Raw genomic sequence first — 24,271 nt, 5'->3', positions numbered from 1 at the left:
ACGTATTCACGTTACGTAATTCAATGAGTGAAAGAATTTAAAACCCAGTCAGTTGAACCAGTGAGTGAAAGAAGTCGTGAAAATCGTGACTTAAGTAAAACGAAAAAACAAGTCCTGACGTACAATTCAAAGAATTTTTATTGACTGCACAAAAAATTAGACCTAAAACGGACTATGAATGAATTGGGAAAACCATCTATGCAAAAATCAGATCAAAAAATGAAAAACAGTAAAAATCAAGGTCAAAAAGCCGCATGTGAAAAAACCACTAGCGAGAAAGCAAATTTTTGTTCAAATACCACATTCTGACTATACTCATTCAAAATTCATTTTAAAAATTTCACGCAGCAAAACTACTCACTTTTTTTACTCCACTTCACGTTTCGGCGTGACCAAAACCACTACTTCAATTTGACTTCAAAAATCATGAAAATGTGTGAACAGATCTTAAAAAACATAGCCAGAGGAATTCCGGTAAAGACGCAACGATAGCATTCTAAAATGCAGCTTTTCGGATATCTAAAAAGCAACCTTTCGGATAAAGTAAAAAGCAGCCTTTCGGAGATCTAGCTTCTGATCGCAGTGACCATCAAAGAAGAGAGAAGACTATCTTAATTGGATAAAAAAATAGCTAAAAAGTAATTTAAACAAAAACTCAATCAAATTTTCAATTTGTACAAGTTAGAAAAACAAAGGAAAAACAATATTTCAAAGCACAACAACATCCAGATTTTGAAAAAACCGAAAAACAATTTTTCGCAATTTTTTGTCAAAACTCAAAGAAATAAATAGCTTGGTACCAAAGAACATGTATACAATTTGTAATAAACTGCCCACAAACATTAAGCTAACATTCAGTGACAAGTAAAAGCAATACAATACACAAATAGGCCAGAAATTGCTAAAATAGCCTTAAAACAGGAGAATTAGTTGAAAAACCTTCAAATTAGTGTAAAACTCCCTTTGGTTACAAAACAAACTCCAAAGCGCTATCAAAACAACCTTGAAACTATAACTTAAGTCTGAAACCTTTAAGACAACACAGAAGTGCCAAAAAACAAAAAAGACGCTTGAAAAAGCCGCACGTGAACAAAAAATGCTCGCAAAGCGAAAATTCTTTCACACCTACATTTCTCGCTCTGTTTCAAAAGAAGGCATGAACAAAAGAACCACTCTCTTTTCTCTGCTCTTCCAACTTGTTCACTGAAACAAGTTTTACACACTTTATTCACTCCCTGAGCCTCCTGTTTTCTTGCTCGCTCACTTATTGAAAAAACTGAAAATCATAAAGCCTTGAGTCTTAACACAGCGCCCCAATAAAATTCAAACTCGAGAGCAGCTAAATAATAGCCGTCGTACCAACGCTACATTTAACGTGCTTTCGCTTTGGCTGCTGGTAGTAAACCGTCGCCAATGAGTCCGTGCAATATAGTTCAGCTATGGATATTTTTACCACAAGGCATGTAGAGAATCGATTTGTATAGAACTCAAATAGATCAACCAAACTTTGCGCAGTTTGTTTATTGCTTGTAATAACGGTCGTACAGTGTAATTACGGTCTATTGCTCATATAAAATATGGTTCCACGATATTAAACCGGATCGCACCATTACTTCTGGTCGTGTCGTCTGTACTGGCAATGTTCATTCTAACTCTCAATTCTCAGCTCAAAAATGATTAGCTGAATTCACTCTCCTTGGAGTAGAAAATAAAATTATCATGATCTGGGCATAGCACACGCACATCTAAAAGAGCTGGTTTAGTGATGAGATATTCTGGTACTATAATCCAGATTGATAATAAGAAATAAGGCGCTCATTCACGTTCAAATTATATTCATATTTTTTCTTTAATGGGAAGATATACAATTTACAATTTGTCAACAAAAGAATCTTTTAGCGTCTCATTCGAGCGCAGCAGACAAAAATGACCACCCTCTACCTGCATTAAAAATTACCTGTTTCAAAGCCATGCAGCAGTATTCTCCCTCAGCTGCAATTAAGAGGAGTGGAGTGGAACTTGGCAGCTTCTTCTTGTGCAACTCCATATTCTTCACATCCCAGAAGGCCACTTGAGTAGCACCCGAGGCATCTGTGAACTCATACACCACTGTGTTGCTGCAGTAGCCCCACTACATAAAGAAACAACCAATTGAAAGTTCAGATTCCAGCAAGTTGAAACAGTTTTTCCTCCTGAACTGACCTGATCGCCCAAGCTACTTCAGCATTGAATCATAGATTCAGATTATACCATGAACAAGAAATTTTTGAGGCCATCATTTGTTAACTAACTTAGCAGCAGAGATAATGCCTCGTATTTGTATCGCTAATGCTGGCTCTTTATAAGTCTGTAGTAAATAATCATCAATGCAATACTTCTATAAAAATTTGAAAAGATTTTCTTTACAAGCTGCAACTCTAGGATTTAAAAGCTGCAACCGCAGAAACTGACCTTGTACTTGGGCCTGATATTAGCAAAGTAGATATGTGAGTCGACAGCTAAAGCAATTCTGAGTCCTCCTCCCTCCCACGAGCAAGACTCTATGCTGTTACCAGGGACACGAAGACTGCGAAGATGCTGAAACAAACATAAATACAGCGACTAACATAGGATGAATTGCACTCAAACGACAGGCGGGGGATTTCATTTAGGGATGTAGCTTAGACATTTTTATGGGTGCCTCATAGGGGTTCAAACCAGCGACCTCCACGATATCATGCTGATGGGAACACAGCCGGCAAATTTCCGGATACCAGCCGCTGTTGAACCGCTCGATGCACATTGGGATTGAATCAGAAAAAGACAAAAATAGGAGATAGAAAGTGTCAGAATTTTTCTAAGAGTCAAAACTTTTTTAATTGGTGTGCAAATTATGTACATTCGGTTAGATTCTAAAAACACACTTAATTCAGCTTCTAAAGTGAACGCTAGTAAGCATAATACTAATGCCAGCTAGCAATCGCTTTAATGAACTTTGATAACCTAATGCACTATGACTTAATGCCCGGGCTTTGTGAGACTTAATACCCAGGACTATGTAAAAGTAATGCACGTGCCCCTGGGGTCATAAAACATTCCCACTAAGCTGAGGGGGGGGGGGGGGGGGGGACACAATAGATCCAAACTTTGATAACTTTTGACAACCGGGGTTTAACGGTTTATCCCGTTCTTTTGATTTTGCTCTTTTGACTTTGAAGGTATTCACTATATTGCGAAATTCAATGATGCATGAATAAATTCAAAATCCATTCAGTTGAAACAGTGAGTAAGGTATGTCATAAGTCAAGCGTGAAAATCGTGACTTAATTAAAACGAAAAACGTGATCAAAAGTTAAAGCGAATTACAAAACACAGCAGAGTAAGTCCTGACAAGAAATTCAAAAAATTTTTATTGCTTAAACAAAAAACTCGACCTATAACGGAATATGACCGAATTGGTAAAACATTTTCTTACAAAATCAGATAAAAAATAAAAACAGAAAATCAATGTCAGGAAGCCGCAAAAGTTTAGCAAAAATCAAAACAGTCGATTTCGATCTCCTGGCGCAAATAAAAAGGCAATAATCAATGCTTAAATCGAATCAATGTCTACAATGCTTTAAAGAAATAAGCGCTTGAAACCTGAATCTGCTTCTTTTCAACAGACACCGACTCTTGGTGGTCTTACCAATCAAACCTATAGAAATTTTGGAAATGTAAACAAGTACAACGGTTGCTTCCCGAATGCTAAAATTGCAATTATGCTACTGGCCTCACCTCTCCATTATGTGAGAAGAACTGTATGACGTTGCTGTTAGCTGAGGCCGCTTTCTTTTGATCACCTTCTGCAGAATTGGGAGTCTGCTTTCCAGCTATGGCCAGACAGCTTCCATTGTGGTTCCAGTCAGCACACACAATCGTCATGTTTGTGTCAATCAGGAAAGGCTCTGAAAACAAGCTTCAGTTGATTGCAAATTTCAATTCATCAGTAAGATAGAGTCAATATGCTCCATAATTTGTAAACTGAAACTTAGGACCAACTGCAGTATATTGCGAATTTATAATTCGAAGCACATGCTTATTGTTCCAAATGGTGGATTATCTATAAAGGACAAGATTTTTTCATCATTCCAACTTCCACTTTCTACGCATCGCAGAGAAAGAAAAAAGAAACGCCAATTTATAGCTAATAGGGTTTAGTTCTGACTTAACATTTCAACTTGAAAAAGGGGAGCAATTTACAATTTCGTAGGAAAAATTAAAGACGAAAAAGGCGCCCTTCGGCGAACGGAAGATTGTGAGCCAGATTGCACTTCTCAAGCCTTAGTTTAGAACTCAGCTGCAGCGTTCAATTTTGCTCAATTTAAACGTAAAAACACTATTTGGCCAGAAATTAAAACAAAAAACTAAAAACAATAGTTTATCTTGTTGATTGACATTGTATCAATAGCAAAACGTAAAAATAAGTTTCTAGTTCGCCAAAAACGATATATATCAACAGCATGCATTTCATGAAACGAGCAGATTTCCTGTGGACATGAAATTTATCCACATGAAAGTTATAAATAATACAAATAATGAGTTCAATTGAGCCACGATTTTACGGATTCTAGGATTCAGACTATTAGAAAAATCATATGTCGAAAAATATCTTATCTGGATTCTCTCTTTTTAAAAAAGTTAATTAAAAATATATAGCTTTCCTGTTTCGTAACACTCAGAATTGTTTTTTAAACAAAAAATGCACATTTTTCTGTGTAGTCAAACTCAGTTACTAAACTGCAAACTGTTCTGTTCCAGTATATGAGGAGTTTCAACTTCATGACAAAATAAAAAATTAATGGACCACAATATTCGAAAATGTGTATTTCAAAAACTAAATTATTGCTTTGTTTATCAATCGATTTTTTCTCACAATGCCCAAATTTCTCACTAAAATTTTCCCATATACATGTCGTTTCAACGGGCAGAACTTCTTCTAAAAACAGATTCCACAAGCCTAAAAAACCAAAAGCAGTTTTTTAAAAAGCCACAGTATGAAATATTTTTTCAATATCTTTCTTTACTATCTCTAAAAATAAACATAACCAACCAAAGCTAATCGAATTGCTCTTGAACAACAGGCAAGCAGTTGCCTTCGGTAGTATCTAGCTGGTACTTAGGGATTCTGGTATTGGGGGGGGGGCTCACGCGATGGGGGGGGTCCAAACGATTGAGTGGGAGGGAGTCAATCTATGGGTGTTGAGGTTGCGAGGACTGGATGAGAGAACGAGGGTTCAAATTGCTCGGCCTGGGGAGTGTGTGCGTGTGGGGGGCAGGGTACGCTGAATGGGGGGGACTTTTAGGATCACAGCCTTCACAACATGAAATTGTCTCCTCAAAACAGTTTCGGCGAATCGCACCACGAAACTTAAAGCTAGGGGTCTAAGAGAGCTCCTCAGCCGCTTAATGCCCTCCAGGCTTTACCTGTTTATCCCGTCTTTGGAGTCAAAAGGGTCAGATGAAAAAATGGCCAGGCGAAAAATAGCATTAAAAATCCCAAGGACTAATATAATTGCTACGAATTGATTGCTCTGAAAGCAATTCTATAAATGCTAAACAAATAATTGCTTTGAAAATGCTTTGAGAGCAATCAATCACAAAACTAACTAGAGAATTCTTATTTCTAGCTTATTAGAGGTTTCTTTATTGTTAAAAGGCCAAGGAAAAAACTCAATTTTTGTCTGAACAATTTGACAGACAACTAGAAACTAGTGTTCGAAGAAATCCCACCCTTTCTGACCTCCTGCTTTATTTCTTTTTGAAAAAATCATTGATTTCAACAGAGATTCATTAACCATAGTTAAGTTCAGCGCATCCAACAATTGGATAGCTGAATCGAACGAAAACAGATGACACAAAGCAAATAGCGAAAAAAAGGCATGAAACATAACCGACTAAACGTCGAAGAACTGCTCTCGAACGACTAGTGGGAGCTCTAATCAATTTCAGCCTGCTTCAGTGGGGGGAGGGGGGGGGGGGGGTGGTTGAGGAAGGGAGGGAGGGAGGGAGGGGGCGCTTATATGGGACTAAGAAGTTCATAGTGGGCTTCAAATAACCACATTGGAGGTTAACATATACCACTATTAAGATTTAATTTAAAGTGAAAAATGGCACCAGTTTCGGCGCACTTTTCATTTGACTTTTAGTATTAAATTGCCGCCAGATGAATTCAGCTGCTTGAAATTGTGATTGAGAGAGAATTTTAGATCACGCGAAACGCAAAAAGTCAAGGGCGTTAAGAGCAATCAAAAATTGAAGAACCGTTTTATTTTGAAAACATTTTTCTGAAAACATTAGTTTTAAGAATGGTTCTTGGAGTTGATGACATAAGTCATCATAGTACTTTAATTTATATTGAAGATCAAACGACAAAATTGTTTCCACTAACTGCTTGGTGAAAAGTGATATATTGTTATGATTTTTACAAATAATTTTGCAGTTATCAAGCGGCTGTCGCAAATAAATTCACCTGCGACCATACAATGAAGCAAAAAGCAAAAAAGCCTTGTTCTGTAAAAACTAATTAACAAAGGGCAACACACTTTTGTGTTTGGTGGAAAATACATAATTGCAAAACGAACAAATCTAAGCCCATCGACAACAGGAAAAGTTAAGGCAGCTTTTCTGTATCAAAACTCCAACTTTGGCCCAAGTTGTCGGCTTAGATGGCCTGTTGGTCCGGGGAACAATTTAGTAATTGTTTGCTGTTCTACAATTTTCAAATAAATCCATAATATAACTGTAATAACCTTTATCGGCTTTTTGCATTAAAAATTAGACGCAACTTAAGTAGAGAGAGATCTGAGGGTAAAAGGAATTTTTATTTTTTTTTCATCAATTCAAACTTTACTTTCCCTTACAACAGAAAACATTATTTTAAGTTCCGATCAAATTTGGTTTCACGCAAAATACGCATTGACGCGTACCTTTCTTATGTCAACGATTTTTATAAGTTTATATTCAAAAGTAGCTGTTTTTTGTTTTTATCAGCTATTTGACGGAGGTCATCTGATTTTCAGCTTCTGGATTGTTTAACTGGTGAGTTACAATTGCTGAACTCCAAGTGTAACTGAGGAACCGGTTTGCATTTTATTGAAAAGTACAATGAACACGTATTAAGTTTCTGTAACAGTTTTATAAAGTAAAACAAAGACAAACAGACTAACGTTGCAAAAATTGCTCTCCAAACACAGGCCGGGCAACTAAATTCAGAGGTGGCTGTAGCCTAGATAATTAGTCTTTATGGGTGCGAAAAAACTCCGGCTAAGGAGGGATTCAAATCCGCAAGCTCCGGCATGCTAGACTGAAACATTTACCATTCGCCTTTCAGGCCCTTGTCATTTCCTATAGTAACAATAATTGCTTTTCTTTTAGCAAAAGACTTAATAGCTGAATATAATAGCGATTTAGATCACGCAAAAATTGTTGTAGAAGCAAACGGTGAAGTGAACACTTTTGCATTAAAGGACACACATGTTTACTATCATTGCTTCCAACTTCGTTCGAGAGCAATTAAAAAGTTGATAAAAATTTTAGAAGTTGATTATCATGAATTTTGAAATCTTCGTATATAAAAAGAGTAGTGCTCAGTTTTCAAAATCTGATATTTAAGACGAGAGTACTCCGTCTTGTTTCTTAAGTTTAAAGTGACCTTATTCTGATGCGCAGAGTAAATGAGAAACACAGAGCATAAACAAATTCATTTTCATCAATAACAGTTGTGATAAGTAAAAACTATGAGGGAACTAAGGGCGAAAGCAAGTGTTTGCTAACCATCGTCCATGTGGTGTTTCATAATCTGGCACTTTCCGCTCTGGTAACAAATGGCCAGACTGTTGGCACTCTCCGAGGGGGAACCACCATTCCCATTGTACCAGGTCAAGGCTGCCACTGGACCAAGAGGGGAGAAAAAGTCAGTCTCCACTTTTGACTGAAATCAATTCTAATGCTTATCATTGGAGCTTATCAAGTCTGATTGCATATAAACGTCTGTTATAGAAAAGCCCTCTCCACACAAAATATAATATTCTCCAATAAAAATACCTCCAAATCTCTCGCGTTAAAATCTCAGCATAAATTATCCAAAGCCAGAGGGCGAATCATGTATCCAAATGCAGTGGCCCGCCTCATGGAAAATACTGACATAACTCAATAAAAATGAAACTGATAACTTTACTTTGAAAGATTATATGCTATATATTTTATACAACTGCCTCGTAACTGGTCCTTATAAAAACCAAAATTGTCGCGGAAGAATTGTAAGATTATGCCGTAAAAACTAGCGAGCTACGTGAATAAGGTATCCAATTGCATGGTGCACTTCTTAGGAAAAAAGCATCAACGGAAAAGATCTGATCCCTCATTGACAAAATTTAAAAACAATTAATTTGTAACTTTTTTAATTTAAAACTTATTCTATATTTTCCATGCAATTTCCCTGTAACCGTTTCTTAAATCGTAAATATTGTCAAAGTATTGTAAATGTTGGACGTTACCATGAAGTTTCCCTGGGCATCGTAGATGTGCACTTCTCCACTGGCCATGGCAAACAGGAGGTGCTTACTATCTGGCGACCACTAAAATTGTAGACATGATGTTAGAATTGAGCAATAATCAGCTGAGCATATAGCACCTCTTTCAACTAAGTGGGGTGAGGTCGGAACAATAAATAAGTTTACAAAGCATAAAAAATTTCAAGAACAAACTCACAGATCAGACATTTTTCTTCCGTTTACACTTGAAAGTCTCTTGATTAAGTTTTTCTCGCTTTAAAAAAATTATTTGTCCAGCAACGCTTCTAAATTTCAAGAACAAACTCACAGATCAGACATTTTTCTTCCGTTTACACTTGAAAGTCTCTCTTGATTAAGATTTTTCTTAAAACACATGCGATGTTTTGAAAAACTTTACCCTTTTTAACTGCTATATAAGCTCAGTATAGACTTCTTCAAAAATCCTCATATTATCAAACAAGATAAATTCTCTTTTTTTTGGAAAACAATTTTATCGACAATTGATTGGGTATTCTACGTTACTGGAGCTATCTTGACTTATTGTATTTCGTCAGCCGGTGAGATCAAACCAGTTTCTTTTTCTTTCTTTTCAGGTCAACATATTTTTTTTTGCTATGTTTAACTAAGACTTTGTCATAAAACCCAAAGTATCCGACATCAAAATGGAGACAACTGCACTAGCAAAATGGAATAAAGACAAGTTGATACAAAAAATTTTGAAACTAAGAGAAAGCAAAAGAACATCACTTAATAGTAGTTTGCAACAATGTGAAATTGACGAGCTCAGGAAAGATGTAGAATTATATAAAGAAAAAGCTGCAATAATTAAACAAGAAAACAAAGAACTTCGAGTAGCTTTAGACAACGAAAAAAGATTATACGATCAGTCAACGTCGGAAATCATTTACTTGAGAGCTCAAAATGACAAAATGCTGACAAAAATTATTGATGGTATCGTTGACAACGAACGTAAAGCGTCTGAGAGTGCTAGCAAAAAGTTTTTCCCCAAATTTGTACCTAGGTTTGCCAAAAATTTAGTTATGTCGGACAGCACGTTCAAATTTGTAAAACAAAGCGATATCAGTAACGAAACAGCTATACACTCCTACCCATCTGCAACCATTAATGACGTCAACAGTACCATTGATTCGTTCGTATTCAACAGGAACAAAGTCGGAAAGCCTTATATTTCACCTTGGGCATAACACTATTGATCAGGGTACTGACGGAAAAAAAGCAGCAGAGCAAATTGGTGACCTGGTTGGCAAATGTATAACATAGTTCAAACCACACAAAGTTGCAATTTGCAAAATACCGAATGTAAAGAATGGTCTGTATGGAAGAGATGTAAATAACAAAGAAATTAATAAATACAACAAGGAAGTCGATAGTATAGCCGATCAGTTTAATGGTGAATTTCAGTCGTGTAAAGTAAATGTCCTGAATTACGACTCGGAAAACACAGATATAAGGCATGATGGTGTTCACCCTAATTTACATGGAATCAAAAAAATAGTAGCGACTGAGAAACCACTTGAAAAGGATTGGTTACAATTGTTCGACAAACGATGTCTCTTTGAGAAATATTCCACCAAACCGCAAACAACTTTTTGTACCCATGAGAGATGGATGGAATAAGTTCAACAATCGTATTGAATTCTGATACATTTGGGTGACTTTTTAGAAGTCATTAAAAATGTTTTATTTGAGGTGTAGGTGGATTTTTATCTTGGTTTTAATCTTGATTAAGTTTGCTTTTTTTCTAGAAACGATTGAGTGTCTCAAAAGTCACACAAATTTATGTAAACTTAAAAAACCTAACTACCGTCATATCGATCAGATTAAAAATTTTTTACTATGGTTCGGAATATTTAACATGAAATATCTACTTATAATCATCGTAGTTATTCTACAAAAATGTGGTGACACTGAAAGAAACCCAGGTCCATCAAATTTGGATAGAATAACAACAATTGAAAAATACAATGGTGAGTGTGCGAGAAAATCGGAGTTCCCCAAGTTTTGGTATATGAATTGTAGAAGCCTCAATAATAAACATGAGCAATTGTCTCGTTTTTTGAAAAATCTTAATGAAACCTCATTCCTAGTTGTTACCGAAACATGAATAAACGAAAAAACTGACATTCCCGAGTTTTATCTGTGCAATAGTCATCACTTCATTCACCAACCAAGATCATCATTAACTATTGTACAGAGAGGTGGAGGGGTAGGTATTTGGGTTCCCAAACAGTTTGAAGTAAAAATGAGAAATGACTTGAACACAATCAATAGAAGTTTTTTGAGTCAATGTGGATTGAAATTGGTAAGCCTTTAACACAAAAGCTACTCATTAATGTAGCATACTGCCCCAATGTAAATCTTTCTAACTTTTTTCTGGATGAAATGACTGTAGAAATCTCAAATGTGTATTCGTATACAGATAATCTAATTTTATTAGGATATTACAATATAAACTTGTTAGGCACAAAAGGTAGACAGTCACTTGATATTTTCACAGCAAACAATGGGCTATGTTACATTAATGAAACGGAGGCAACATGGACAAATGGTGAAAAATATTTGTTAATTGATCACTACTTTATCTCGAAGAACCAAATTTTTGAAGCCAGTGTTCTAGAGTCGACTCTTGGAGTTGATCACTTCACAATAGTATATCAGTCATCATCAAAAATAGATCACAGTGATAAGAAAAGGCAGTTTTTGATACGTAATACCAAGAAATATTCAAGATCAAATTTCAATCGTGACATTGCGCTGCAAGATTGGTCGCCTATGTACCAGATAAATGAGCCGAACCAAATGTTTTTAAAATTTATCGAAATTTTTGAAAATATACTGAGTTGTCATGCACCCTTGAAGTTGGTGGAAAGTAGTACCAAAAAACAACAAAAGCAATGTTTGACAAAAGAATTACGTGGTCTCATAAATGAAAAACACCGTCTCTTTAATGCGTGGAAGAAAAACCCAAAATCAGAAATTTATAACATTTACAAATCTTTACGCAATTCAGTGAATAGAAAACTGAAAAAAGCTGCAGATGATTACACAAAGAATTTTTTCCAGCAGCTACCAACTTCAAGAGAACAATGGAAATTCATCAAAAACAGGATCATTTCCAACAGCCAAATAGAAAAAATTGACAAATTAAGGGAAGATAGTCATTTTGTTGAGGATGACAGAGAGATTGCCAATGTTCTTAATAATTGTTTTGCGAGACTAGGATTATACAACGGCAAAGACGTTGCTCCAAATTGTTCTTCCCTAACATTTGATGGACCGGAATTTAGCTTCCGACCAGTCACCAGAAAAGAATTGTATAATGTTATTGATAATCTACCGAAGCATAAATCTCCCGGACCGGGCTATATACCAGCATGGGCGCTAAAAGATAGTAAACTGTCTATTGGAACTCATTTACAATTTGTCGTCAATGAATGTATAAACAAAAACACGTTTCCTAATATTTTGAAAACAGCGCATGTTACACCTGTCTAAAAGAAGGGAGACCGACTAGAACCAGAAAACTATCGACCCATATCAGTCACACCAACTCTAGCAAAAATTTTTGAGCGATTACTACTTGATCAACTAACTCACCACCTAACTCTTAATGGTCTGATTAACAAGAATCAATTCGGCTTTCAAAAGCAAAAGTCCTGTCTCGATACTATCATTTCATTAACTGAAAAGATAAACCAATGCGTTGACGAAAACGAAATTGTTGTCACACTCTTTTTAGACTTAGCAAAGGCTTTCAACTCATTATCTATAGATGTTTTTATGAACAAAATAAAAAGGTATGGAATTGGAGAAAATGCAAGAATCTTATTAAACTCTTTCCTTTGTGATAGAAAACAGTGTGTAAAAAATGGGATAGCAAAATCAGATTGGGTTGTCATAAATCACGGTGTTCCTCGGGGAACTGTCTTAGGGCCTCTAATTTTTATACTTTATGTCAACGATTTCAGTGAAGCTGTATCAACGAATTGTGATGTATTACAGTTTGCCGATGATACAGCAATTCTATGTCATGCAAAGAATGAAGCAAATTTGCAGCTAATAGCTGAAGATACATTAAACGAGACAGATCAATATATGAAACAAAACAGGTTAACTTTGAATGAGAAAAAACGGAGTTAATGGTGTTAAGGAATGAAAAATTGCCGATCATTGAAACTGTCGATTTCAAGGGACACCGATTGGAAGCATCTGAAAAATTTAGATATTTAGGTGTAATAATTGATAGGGAACTGACATACCAAAATAAACTAAATAAGGTTATCAGTAAAATGGCTTCGGTAATCAGATCATTATATTTGGTTCGTTATCAGGTACCGCTAAAAACAAGAATAAATCTTTTTAAATCACTAGTTTTGTCTCATTTAGATTTTAGCGCAATTTTTTTTCAAAATTTACCATCTTACTCTATTGACAGAATTAACAAACAGATAAACTGGGGAATAAAAGTTTGCTTTATGAAAACCAAATACGATACTGCCAGAGATCTACTTCTGGAGACTAAAATTCTTCCAGCAGAGCTCCAAATAACACGGGTGTCTTTAAATAGGTTTTTCAATATTCTCCAACAAACAAGAAATCGCTCTAATAAACATTTCAGATTTTTAGAAAACGTGCCTATTATTGTAAACAAACGAACCCATAACCTTTTCTTAGAACAAAAATGTAAGTCAAAATGGAGTAATGGTTCAATTGTTCGTAACTTTATTCGAAAATGGAACACAATTCCAATTACAATTAGAAAAGAAACGTCGAAGACCAAATTTAAACAAAAAGTTACAGCGGAAATGCTTAAACGACACGAAAGTTCCAATAGACAGAAGGGTTGCAGGATTTAAACATATTTTTTATTAAATTATTTTACGAAAACCGAACCTTAGTTTGTTATAAATTAGAAAAAAAATAATGTTTGATTAATAAATTTCTAACATGTAACATTAACCAAGTGGTTAGTTTAATTTACATGTTTGCAGATAAAAAAAAATAAAAAGGCATTTTTGTTTCCATATTTTCGAAAATAGTAACTATTTACACCATTTTTTTTCCAGCCAAAATTATTCTTCTTGAGATCTGCGGCCAATTACTTGCATTTAGTAGATCTTGCTGTGATACTCGCTAATATATAAACCAATGCTGTTTAAAAACAGATTCAACAGAATGAGCGATGAAACAGCCTAGAGTAGGCAAAAATATTCCAGGAAAACATGCCTGAACAGAGGTAAAAAGAATTGATTTTTTGATGAACGAAGTTGAAAATAGGAGCGCAATTATAGCGCGCTGGGAACATGACGACCTCTAATGAAAAGTTGCACGTGTTACTTCATTTTTCATAAAATTTATCCGAATTTTTACATCAGAAAAAATTCTTTCTCTTAAGATGTGACGCACCATCGAACAATATTGCCCTAAATTGAACGTGAGTGAAGCAAAATTTTTATTCTTGTCTGAAAGCAGTCGGAAATTGTTCTTGCCTCCCAGATTTTTGTCCTAAAACGATCTTTGGATCTTCCCCCAACTCCCAGTACGTAATGCGCCCCAGCTACAGAATACGTGCTATTACATAGTAAGTCATTATGTAAAAATATTGAGCGTGCGTCTGGTGGGTGCAAATATTCACACCATAATGAACAACAAAATAAGATTGGAAAACCAAACCCACAGATTTGTTAAACAGAATGAGAATGTCACTTCCTATATTTTCGAGTTCTGTTGTTTATTAAGAGAAAAAAACGATTATTATTAGCATATGGGAAACTCCCGTGACCTACCTTTAAATTTCATTAACTATCAATATCGATTGATTTGCATTTGAAACATAACCGACTAACGTCGGGCGAATTGCTCTCAAAAGACTGGCGAGCTTTTGGTTTCGTCAGTGGATAGCTGCGGTTTCGGTAGGCTAGCTTTAGCTTAATTAAAGGGGGTGTAGCTCAATTAAGGGGGGTGATCAATAGGTCTGGTATTGTTAGCGCAGATGGGGCGAGTCGCCGGGGTTATTGATAAAATGAGGCTGAGTGTCGAACTGTGAGGGGTGAGAGGGAGGAGAGGAGGAGAGTTAAATGGGGCGGGGTGTCAAACGCCCTTCACACCATAAATTTATCTCAAACTGTTTCAGTGAATCGCAAACTTAGATACGTAAAGACTAGTGAGCCAGCTAAGAGAAATTAATGCCCCTCGGGCTTTACCTGTTTATCCCGTTTTTGAGGACAAAAAGTCAATAGCGTCAGACAAAAATCGATCAAGCAAAAAAATGCATAAAAATCTGTTTTGTTGCTACATCGTCTGAATATATTGATATTAACTATTTTTCTATGTTTAATATCTGTTGTAGTAGAAATAGTCTGTTGAAAAAATAGATGCAAAACACATACCCGACTTTGTTTTAAAGAAAAGTACACTTTTTTTATGGGTTTAAATACGCCAACACAGACCTCTACGTGTGTGAGACTCTGCTTGAGCTCCTTGCCCCACACCCTGTTTCCATCTACAGTGCCCACAATGACCCCTCCGTCCTCGTAAACTATACAGATGAGTTCCCCCTGTCTGTTCCAGCCCATGCTTTTAACCACACTCTTCTGCCTGTTGTTTATCATCTCTTCAAACCACGAGCCTAAAAACACAACTGATTACAAGCATTGGGCTGAAAAACCTATAGATCGGTAATCCACATGTACTAAAACGCTCACAAGAGATAGATATTGAGTACCAATATAGCTTTCTCTTGACAGGTCACTTTTGTCTTTGTGAGAAGGTCACTTGTGCCAAGAGTTCAGTTAATAACAATCATTTGACTAAATTTCAGATTTTTTTTCAGCACAAAATGAAGTGTTGAAGTAATTTGAAAATTAGCCTGCGAAAATTCAAAGTATGTTCGACTTCAGTCAAGCAAACTGCTCTCAAACAACTGAGAAGCCGTTTACTTTAATAGAAGCCAGCTCAAGCTGAAAGATGCCTAGTTGGCGAGGGGGCGAGTAAGAAGATGAAAGAGCGGGTCAAAACCTGCCAAATACAAAATTGTCTTTCACATCATTTATTTCTGCGTCCTCAGCAGCTTCGGTTAACAGTACACTTAGCTTACAGTTCTAATAAGAGAACTGCTTAGCAACTTGAAGCTCTCGGAATTACCCGGCTTCTGAAAACAAAAAGTCCATCGGTCACACCGAAAAACTGCAAAAAGCAACAATTTCTGCGATCATTTTTTAGGCATTCAGTAACAAAAAAATAAGCAAAATGATTGAAAGGCTGGAACTATGAAAACTTCTTAAAATAACACTTGCTTTTTGAACAGCCGAAGTAAATACGAATAGCTCACTATTTTGATCTTGTGGTGCTACTTTAGATATCTCAAGAATAAAACGTCCCTCAGACTCCAAAAAGCTTGCTAATTCAATCCAATTTTGCAGTTCGGCACGCTCCTGTTTCATTATGAGAGGGAGCAAGGATTAGAATCAATGCCAATACACCTGGTAACTCAGACTAATTAGAACAATGTTCAAATATCTGGAATATCTAAAAGTGATATTTTTGAGATTTCCCGATCATGATATTGATTTCGTTTTTGATACTGACCCTGTTCATTTTAGACTGCTTTGATTAGCAAAAATTGTTCAAAACAAAATGAGAAGAGCAAAAGGAGCCTAGAAAAGTTGAAATTTGCGTGGAATGTCGAAAAAGTGGCAAATCAAGTCAACTTTTGATTGACGAAGTAAAAAAATAGCAGAACACGTCCTATATTCCAATTCAAAGAATTTAAGCGACTAAAGCCAACAAATAACTCTCCTTAAAACCATCTCCGATAACAAACAAATCATACATCAAGACGTCTAAAAAGTGAACAGAAAATTCCAAAATTAGAAGAAACAAATTTATTTCAATTCTTTTAGAAAAATAGTGTTAACGAAGTTATTATTTGCGATAACTTCAACTTCTAAAAACCTTCACACGATTGGAGTTCAGACAGCAAACACAGCAAAATGACAATAGAAACGACATAGCAAAAAAAAATTACGAAGTAAACGATTTTTACGAATAATATTGAAAATTAGTGGCATCAAATCAATTAAACACGTAAATAAAACCTGAACATCTATAGCACTATCTCCAAAAAAGCATATTTAAACTTATAAAAACAATTGAGGGACCATGCATATAAAGTGGCATCAAATGCAGACAACAAAAAAAATAGTCAAAAACAAAAGGTGTCAAAGCCAATTAGGTCAATAGCAATAAACTTAAACCATGGAATAAATTCAATTGTGCCTGATTGAAAAGCAAATGAAACCCATTATTGCAGAGACTCGCCGACAGGAAAAAAACTTTTAAAAAAAATCAAATTCGCAAAAACCGCTGATATTTTTTTAAACAAGCCGTGTCAAAGTCATGAAAACTGTTAGATATGAACCAAAACTAATCAATATATTCACAAATTACCCCTTTGGGGACAAATAGCGTCGAAAGTCTGTGTAAACCGTTACAACTTTTGAGGGATTTGTAAGGGTGCAAGTATACATTATTAGGACATACGTATGCCTTTTAAAATAATACGTCCAGCAAATGAGAGGGAAAACGTCAGATGAATTGCTCTCGAACGACAGGCTGGGAGCGAATTAATTTAGGGGTAAATGAGAGATTTTTTGGGGAAAAACACCGACCTACTAGTGGTTCAAACCATCGATCTCCAGGATACCAACAACCTTCACTTCAGAATGAGAGCAATTGACATCACTCAAAATGAAGTGGAGCTTGAACAAGTTACTTGAGAAGTCACAGAATGTTCAAAACAGCGCAAAACTGTTCAAGCACAAATTTCGCATTAAAAATACCAACAAGTTTATAATAATTGCTTCAATTTTCGTTCGAGAGCAATTAAACAGAGAAAACAAGTCAAGTTGCCGCACGTAAAAAATTCGCTATCGAAAACCAAAAATCTGTTAAAAACACCAATTTCTCTCTTCACTTTAAAGAACACCGACAAAAAATGTCACGCCGTAAAACTATTCTCCAGCCGTGACTTAAGTCACTACTCCAATTTGACTTCTCATTGGCAAGAAAAGGCCAACAAAAAATTGTTCTTAAAATAGACAGCGCACATTTACAATTCAAATTTTCTGAAACATAGGGCAAAAATGGGTGCGCAATGATGGCTGGCTGAGATAATGGCTGCTAATGAAAATGAAATAAACATCAGATAGTTTAAATATTTGGAAAAAGCTGTCGAAATCGCTAGAACAAGAGTAAAGTAAGCGAAGCATAAAAAAAGAGCAACCTTTGAATTGTATGAATGCAAACAACATTAAAGAAATTTTAAAGCTGAAAGACCCCGGAAACAACTCAAAATCAAACTCGACCGTAGCTTCAGTGATCTCACCTCCCAAAGCAGAAGCCGTCGTAGAAAAGTAATCATCAGAGACACATGTTAAGAAAACATCTTGAACTAAAACTGAAAGACAAAAAACTAGGACCAGCAATAAATACTCCTCAAAAAACTCTTATATGTTGCCCCTGTAGAGCTAATCATTCAGTAACATGCACAATAGCCTTTTTGTCAGTCATTGACTTCTCTCAGGGAAGAGGAAAATTTTTTAAAAAACTCACAAAACTCGAAAACAAACAAATAACTCAATTTAAAAAAACAATGCCCAAAACCATTTCACACTGAACCCAACACAGCAAGATTTGTAACATAACCTAGCAATTGAGATCATCAAAATTATGGAGAAAAAGAAGACAGAAATGGGCAAAACGTATTCTAACTAGTCACCAAATTGTCAAATATCTCATAAGAGACAACCTCAGTTGATACAAATTAGAAGGTCAGAAAACAAGAATACGGGCCAAGACGCAAGCAATATTACCTTTTGGACTCGAAAATGATGAAAAACTATACAAATCTGTAAAACGACAATTAGACTGGATATACAAATCTAAAAGCAATTGAAAGCTCAAAAAGAATGAAATGCCCTTAAGCTTATTACTAAAGCAACAAGCTAAAGCTCAAAAACAGAATTATATCCAAAAACCGCCTTGAGAGGACACGTAAAGAGAAATTTTGTTAGCAGGAACATTTCCACAATTACTGTTCTCGCTCTTCTTCGGAATTACTATGAGCATATCAGCCAACTCCACTCTGGAGTTCAACTATTTCGAACTGTATTTAGTCCATGCTTTTCCGGTGTTGTGATCGCTCACCCCTCAAAAAAACTTGCCGAAAAAGAGCCTTTCAAATAAATAGCGTCAACAAGTAAATTAACCTAGTCACATGCATCTATAATTTTGAAGAAAAAATGAGAAAAACAACTTTTTTGTCAAACTTCATGGAATTAAACAAAATTATTCAATTCTTAGTAGAAAATGCCTACGAGCATTAGTTTTCGATTCAGTAACTAAGTAGCGCAATAAATCTAATCAAAAGCAAAAAACACTAAAAAGCCTGAAAATCGGCAAAAAAGTTGAAAAACCTTTAAATTAACTGAAAACCCCTTCAATAAGTAAGAAAGCTACACAACGCTATCAAAACAACCTATATATTATTCAATTTACCTGCAATGACTTTAAGAAACAAGAACGCCAAAGTTTGAAACCAAAAAATGAATATCTGAACAAAATAAAACCTTCTCCAACTCTGTTCACAAAAATCATTTCTGCAAACCTCATTTACTACTGAAAACTCTTGGTTATTTATTTGCTCGTTTACCAAAAAAACATTGCTAGAACAGTTATGGTAACAACTCGAAGTCTTCTTTACCGCAAACACTAGCCTTTCAAATAATTAGAATTTAGTGTCAGAACGCATCAGAGCAGAAAATAATAATCGTAAATCAAAAAAGAAAAAAATTTCCAAGAGGTAAATAAGCATAACCAACTAAACGTCGGAAGAATTGCTCTCGAACGACTAGTGTGAGCTCTAATAAATTGCAGCCTGCTTCAGTCGGGGGTAGGGTGAGGGATGGGGTGGGCAGGGGGGGGGGACGGAGGGAGGGGGAAGCCTAAATGGGACTAAGAAGTTCACTAAGCTTCAAATAACCACATTAGAGGTTAACATATACCCCTATTAGGATTTAAAGTAAAAAATGGCACCAGTTTCGGCGCACTTTTCAGTTGACTTTTAGCATTAAATTGCCGCCAATTGAGTTCAGCTGCTTGAAATTGGGATTGCGAGAGAATTTTAGATCACGCGAAACGCAAAAAGTCAAGGGCGTAAAAGTCACTCGAAAATTCAGAATTGTCAAGCAAAATTTTGCATAAAAACGACACACACGTTTACAATAATTGCTATGAATTTCGTTCAAGAGCAATCAAAAATTGAAGAACCGTTTTATTTTGAAAACATTTTTCTGAAAACATTAGTTTTAAGAATGGTTCTTGGAGTTGATGACATAAGTCATCATAGTACTTTAATTTATATTGAAGATCAAACGACAAAATTGTTTCCACTAACTGCTTGGTGAAAAGTGATATATTGTTATGATTTTTACAAATAATTTTGCAGTTATCAAGCGGCTGTCGCAAATAAATTCACCTGCGACCATACAATGAAGCAAAAAGCAAAAAAGCCTTGTTCTGTAAAAACTAATTAACAAAGGGCAACACACTTTTGTGTTTGGTGGAAAATACATAATTGCAAAACGAACAAATCTAAGCCCATCGACAACAGGAAAAGTTAAGGCAGCTTTTCTGTATCAAAACTCCAACTTTGGCCCAAGTTGTCGGCTTAGATGGCCTGTTGGTCCGGGGAACAATTTAGTAATTGTTTGCTGTTCTACAATTTTCAAATAAATCCATAATATAACTGTAATAACCTTTATCGGCTTTTTGCATTAAAAATTAGACGCAACTTAAGTAGAGAGAGATCTGAGGATAAAAGGAATTTTTATTTTTTTTTTCATCAATTCAAACTTTACTTTCCCCTTCAACAGAAAACATTATTTTAAGTTCCGATCAAATTTGGTTTCACGCAAAATACGCATTGACGCGTACCTTTCTTATGTCAACGATTTTTATAAGTTTATATTCAAAAGTAGCTGTTTTTTTGTTTTTATCAGCTATTTGACGGAGGTCATCTGATTTTCAGCTTCTGGATTGTTTAACTGGTGAGTTACAATTGCTGAACTCCAAGTGTAACTGAGGAACCGGTTTGCATTTTATTGAAAAGTACAATGAACACGTATTAAGTTTCTGTAACAGTTTTATAAAGTAAAACAAAGACAAACAGACTAACGTTGCAAAAATTGCTCTCCAAACACAGGCCGGGCAACTAAATTCAGAGGTGGCTGTAGCCTAGATAATTAGTCTTTATGGGTGCGAAAAAACTCCGGCTAAGGAGGGATTCAAATCCGCAAGCTCCGGCATGCTAGACTGAAACATTTACCATTCGCCTTTCAGGCCCTTGTCATTTCCTATAGTAACAATAATTGTTTTGTTTTAGCAAAAGACTTAATAGCTGAATAATAGCGATTTAGATCACGAAAAAATTGTTGAAGAAGCAAACGGTGAAGTGAACACTTTTGCATTAAAGGACACACATGTTTACTATCATTGCTTCCAACTTCGTTCGAGAGCAATTAAAAAGTTGATAAAAATTTTAAAAGTTGATTATCATGAATTTTTAATTCTTCAAGAGTAGTGCTCAGTTTTCAAAATCTGATATTTAAGACAAGAGTACTTCGTCTTGTTTCTTAAGTTTAAAGTGACCTTATTCTGATGCGCAGAGTAAATGAGAAACACAGAGCATAACCAAATTCATTTTCATCAATAACAGTTGTGATAAGTAAAAACTATGAGGGAACTAAGGGCGAAAGCAAGTATTTGCTAACCATCGTCCATGTGGTGTTTCATAATCTGGCACTTTCCGCTCTGGTAACAAATGGCCAGACTGTTGGCACTCTCCTTAAGTGAGTACAGAAGTTACGTTTTTGAGTGAGGTAAGTCGAGCAAATTACCAAAAAGCAGAACAAATGAGGAAAGCAGTAGAAGTCACTGAAATTGAAAAAGTCAATGGTTGCAAGAATCATCGATGGAGACGACGAATTTAAGGTTAGCAGGACAAGTTCTGAAATGCAATCCAAAGAATTGAATGAACAACTGTGAAATATTGTTCTTGACCAGCAGATCAGTTGAACAATCGCAGCCAAAAAGACAAAATCTCAAAAAAAGTTGAGAGACTAAACTAATCAAACAAATTAAACAGAAAAATCATTGCTAAAACTCTTGAAGCTTTAACACTGAAGGCCAAAAATGACAGACTTTAATATACTCATTAAATCACATACAAGCCTTGAAAGACATTTAATTGCCACTAAAGGTAGATAAACTCGAGAAATATGACAAATGCTTGAAAAAACAGAAAATTGCAAAAAATTAAGTTTCTAACTCTTGCAGAAAAAAAGTTCACAACCATCTTCGCCTCTGGAGCTCTGTCATGTAACCCATATGCAAGACTTGGAAAAGTTTTGTTGGCCAGTAAAGATCGATAAACTCAGAAAATGATAAAAATTTCAAAAAATTGAAAAACAATTGCAAATTTCAACAAAACCTTGACAAAATGCGCGATATTAATATTTTCAGAACTATTTCATTGTCTCCGGAGACTATGCATCATCCCTATTTTAATCCTTACATAGTTTCACTGGCCCATAAAGATTGAAAATCTTGGAAAATTAAAAAAAGTTAAAGATGTTAATAAAAAAATGGTAAAATTCGTATTATTATAAAATTGATAACCATTCCCTTCCCACGAGCAACTATACAGTAGCTTATTATCAAACTCTGTACGAGGTTTTTTGCGCCCTGGTGTGGGAAAAATTTGGAAAAACTTGAACATTTTCAAAAAAAACTTAAATTTCGTGATATTAAAACATTGAAAACCATTTCATTGCCGCTAGAAACAAACATACTATGAAACCCTATTAAAGGTTCCCTGGCAGCTGCGGAAAAATACTAATTTTTCAGACATTTTTGAAAAAGTTTTTCTTTTAAAAAATTGCTGAAATTCGTGATATTAAAATGTTGAAAACCATTCCATGGTGAATAAAGACTTTTCAGTAAGCTATTTTTATAACCTACGGGAGCTTTCCTGGCCCTGGAAAAACTTAAATAATCACAACAAAGTTTTCTTTTAAAAAATTGCTAAAATTCGTGGTGTTAAAATGTTTAAAACCATTCCATTAACACTAAAAACTATGCAGTAGCCTATTATCAGGCCCTAGAGGAGGTTTCTTGATCCCTAGGGCTAAAAAACCCAAAAAATGACAAACAATTTCAAAAAAACTTAAAATTGTAAAAATTAGTATACCAAAACATACAATTCTTAAAATGGCCATAAAGCCCAACGAAAAATTTGAGAAATGACAAAAAATGCGAAAAATTGCAACATTTAGGGCAAAAACTCCTAAAAATAACCTTAACCTTGAATTACGGCCTTCCCAGTAGCTTCACCACTATATACTTGAGGAATTACTAAACGCGGCTAAGGGCCTCTAATGAAACTTGATGCCCGCTGAGCTTTACCTGTTCATTCCGTTTTGAAAGCTCAAAGTTATGAAAAAAGGTATGAAAACAAAGACAGAGCACCAATACAATCCAAATCTTGGATTGTAATAAAAAATCACGATGTCCCCAATAAAAGCCGCTATCGCTTTGCGGCTATTAACAAATATCATAAGGCCTCTCCGAGTCCTTAAAAAACAAAAATAAAACGCCTCTTCAAGACCTAAAAAACAGAAAACCAGTATACTGACCTTTGTGTAGCATCCACACAATGATGAGTCCGTTGACATCGCTAGTAGTCAACTTGGCATGCTGTTCGTTCCACATCACTACCTGTACAGCGTCTGAAAATTCGAAAATAACAACTCAAAATTGCTATTTTAAGTAAAGTATCCGCCTTTACTAGGTACCGAAGTAGATAGGGAAAAACTTCATGGAACTGAAGTCCAAAACGTAACTTCTTCTTAAATCCTATCAGATAACTTAATCTTGACAGCTGTAATTATACTGGGCACCATAGAAGGCGCATATGTCACATGTAACAACTAATACCCAATTTAATCTATTATGACTTTTTCAATGATGACATTTTTTGCACTTCGAGCGCAGAGAATTATTTATGGAGCAGAGGTGAGTAATGACAAAACAGAAAATACCTGAATGCCCTTCGAGCGTTTGATTCATAGACAGACTGCTCGGGGCAGCCAATCCTCTCACTTCTCCATCTAAACAAACCTCACATTCAATTGAAAAGAACAAATTACCTCAAAATTGAATCACTTGGTACTTTTTACAAACAAATGTATAGAATCATCAGCCGTTATAACAAGTGACTGAGTCGCACATTTTATAACATGTCAGTAGCAAAACTCATGAACGCTTGGACTTAACCAGGTTCTATAAATATTAACCCAAATTTTAATTCCTGGATGAAATAAACAAGGAACAAAACATTTCACAATTCAGATTTTTTCATCTGAGAAAAGAGACCAATACCTGACTGTGACTCCAATTTCAGCACTTTAAGAAGTCCGTCTTTTCCTCCACATGCAATGTATCCCTTCTGTTTGTTCCAACTGATGCACTTCAGAGCCACATTGTTAGGAATCGCAATCTTCTTTGAGAGGTAAATGAACATAATGTAAAAGCTACTGATATGAGATCAGCAGGCGAATCTTTTCAGCTGTTAAGTGACGTAGTAATTGCTCAATTGG

At 35.4% G+C, this 24,271-nt stretch overlaps 1 protein-coding gene across 1 annotated transcript in view; it reads right to left on the bottom strand.

The window, feature by feature from the left end:
• The window catches only part of LOC142347930 (WD repeat-containing protein 35-like), a 172,203-nt gene extending 147,932 nt beyond the window's left edge, over positions 1-24,271 (bottom strand). The window contains exons 1-9 of the mRNA XM_075399095.1: positions 24,054-24,271; positions 23,714-23,782; positions 23,309-23,401; positions 15,005-15,183; positions 8,517-8,597; positions 7,795-7,951; positions 3,757-3,926; positions 2,452-2,577; positions 1,958-2,131 (exon numbers count right to left, since the gene is read on the bottom strand). Coding sequence (XP_075255210.1) covers positions 1,958-2,131; positions 2,452-2,577; positions 3,757-3,926; positions 7,795-7,951; positions 8,517-8,597; positions 15,005-15,183; positions 23,309-23,401; positions 23,714-23,782; positions 24,054-24,195 — 1,191 coding nt within the window. The 5' untranslated portion in view covers positions 24,196-24,271. The remainder of the gene's footprint in view (positions 1-1,957; positions 2,132-2,451; positions 2,578-3,756; positions 3,927-7,794; positions 7,952-8,516; positions 8,598-15,004; positions 15,184-23,308; positions 23,402-23,713; positions 23,783-24,053) is intronic.

This window comes from Convolutriloba macropyga, chromosome 10 (genome assembly GCF_964194025.1).
Source record: "Convolutriloba macropyga chromosome 10, txConMacr16.3, whole genome shotgun sequence".
NCBI lineage: Eukaryota > Metazoa > Xenacoelomorpha > Acoela > Convolutidae > Convolutriloba > Convolutriloba macropyga.
The sequence above is the reverse complement of the archived record's forward strand: the minus strand, read 5'-3'. Positions and strand labels throughout refer to the sequence as shown.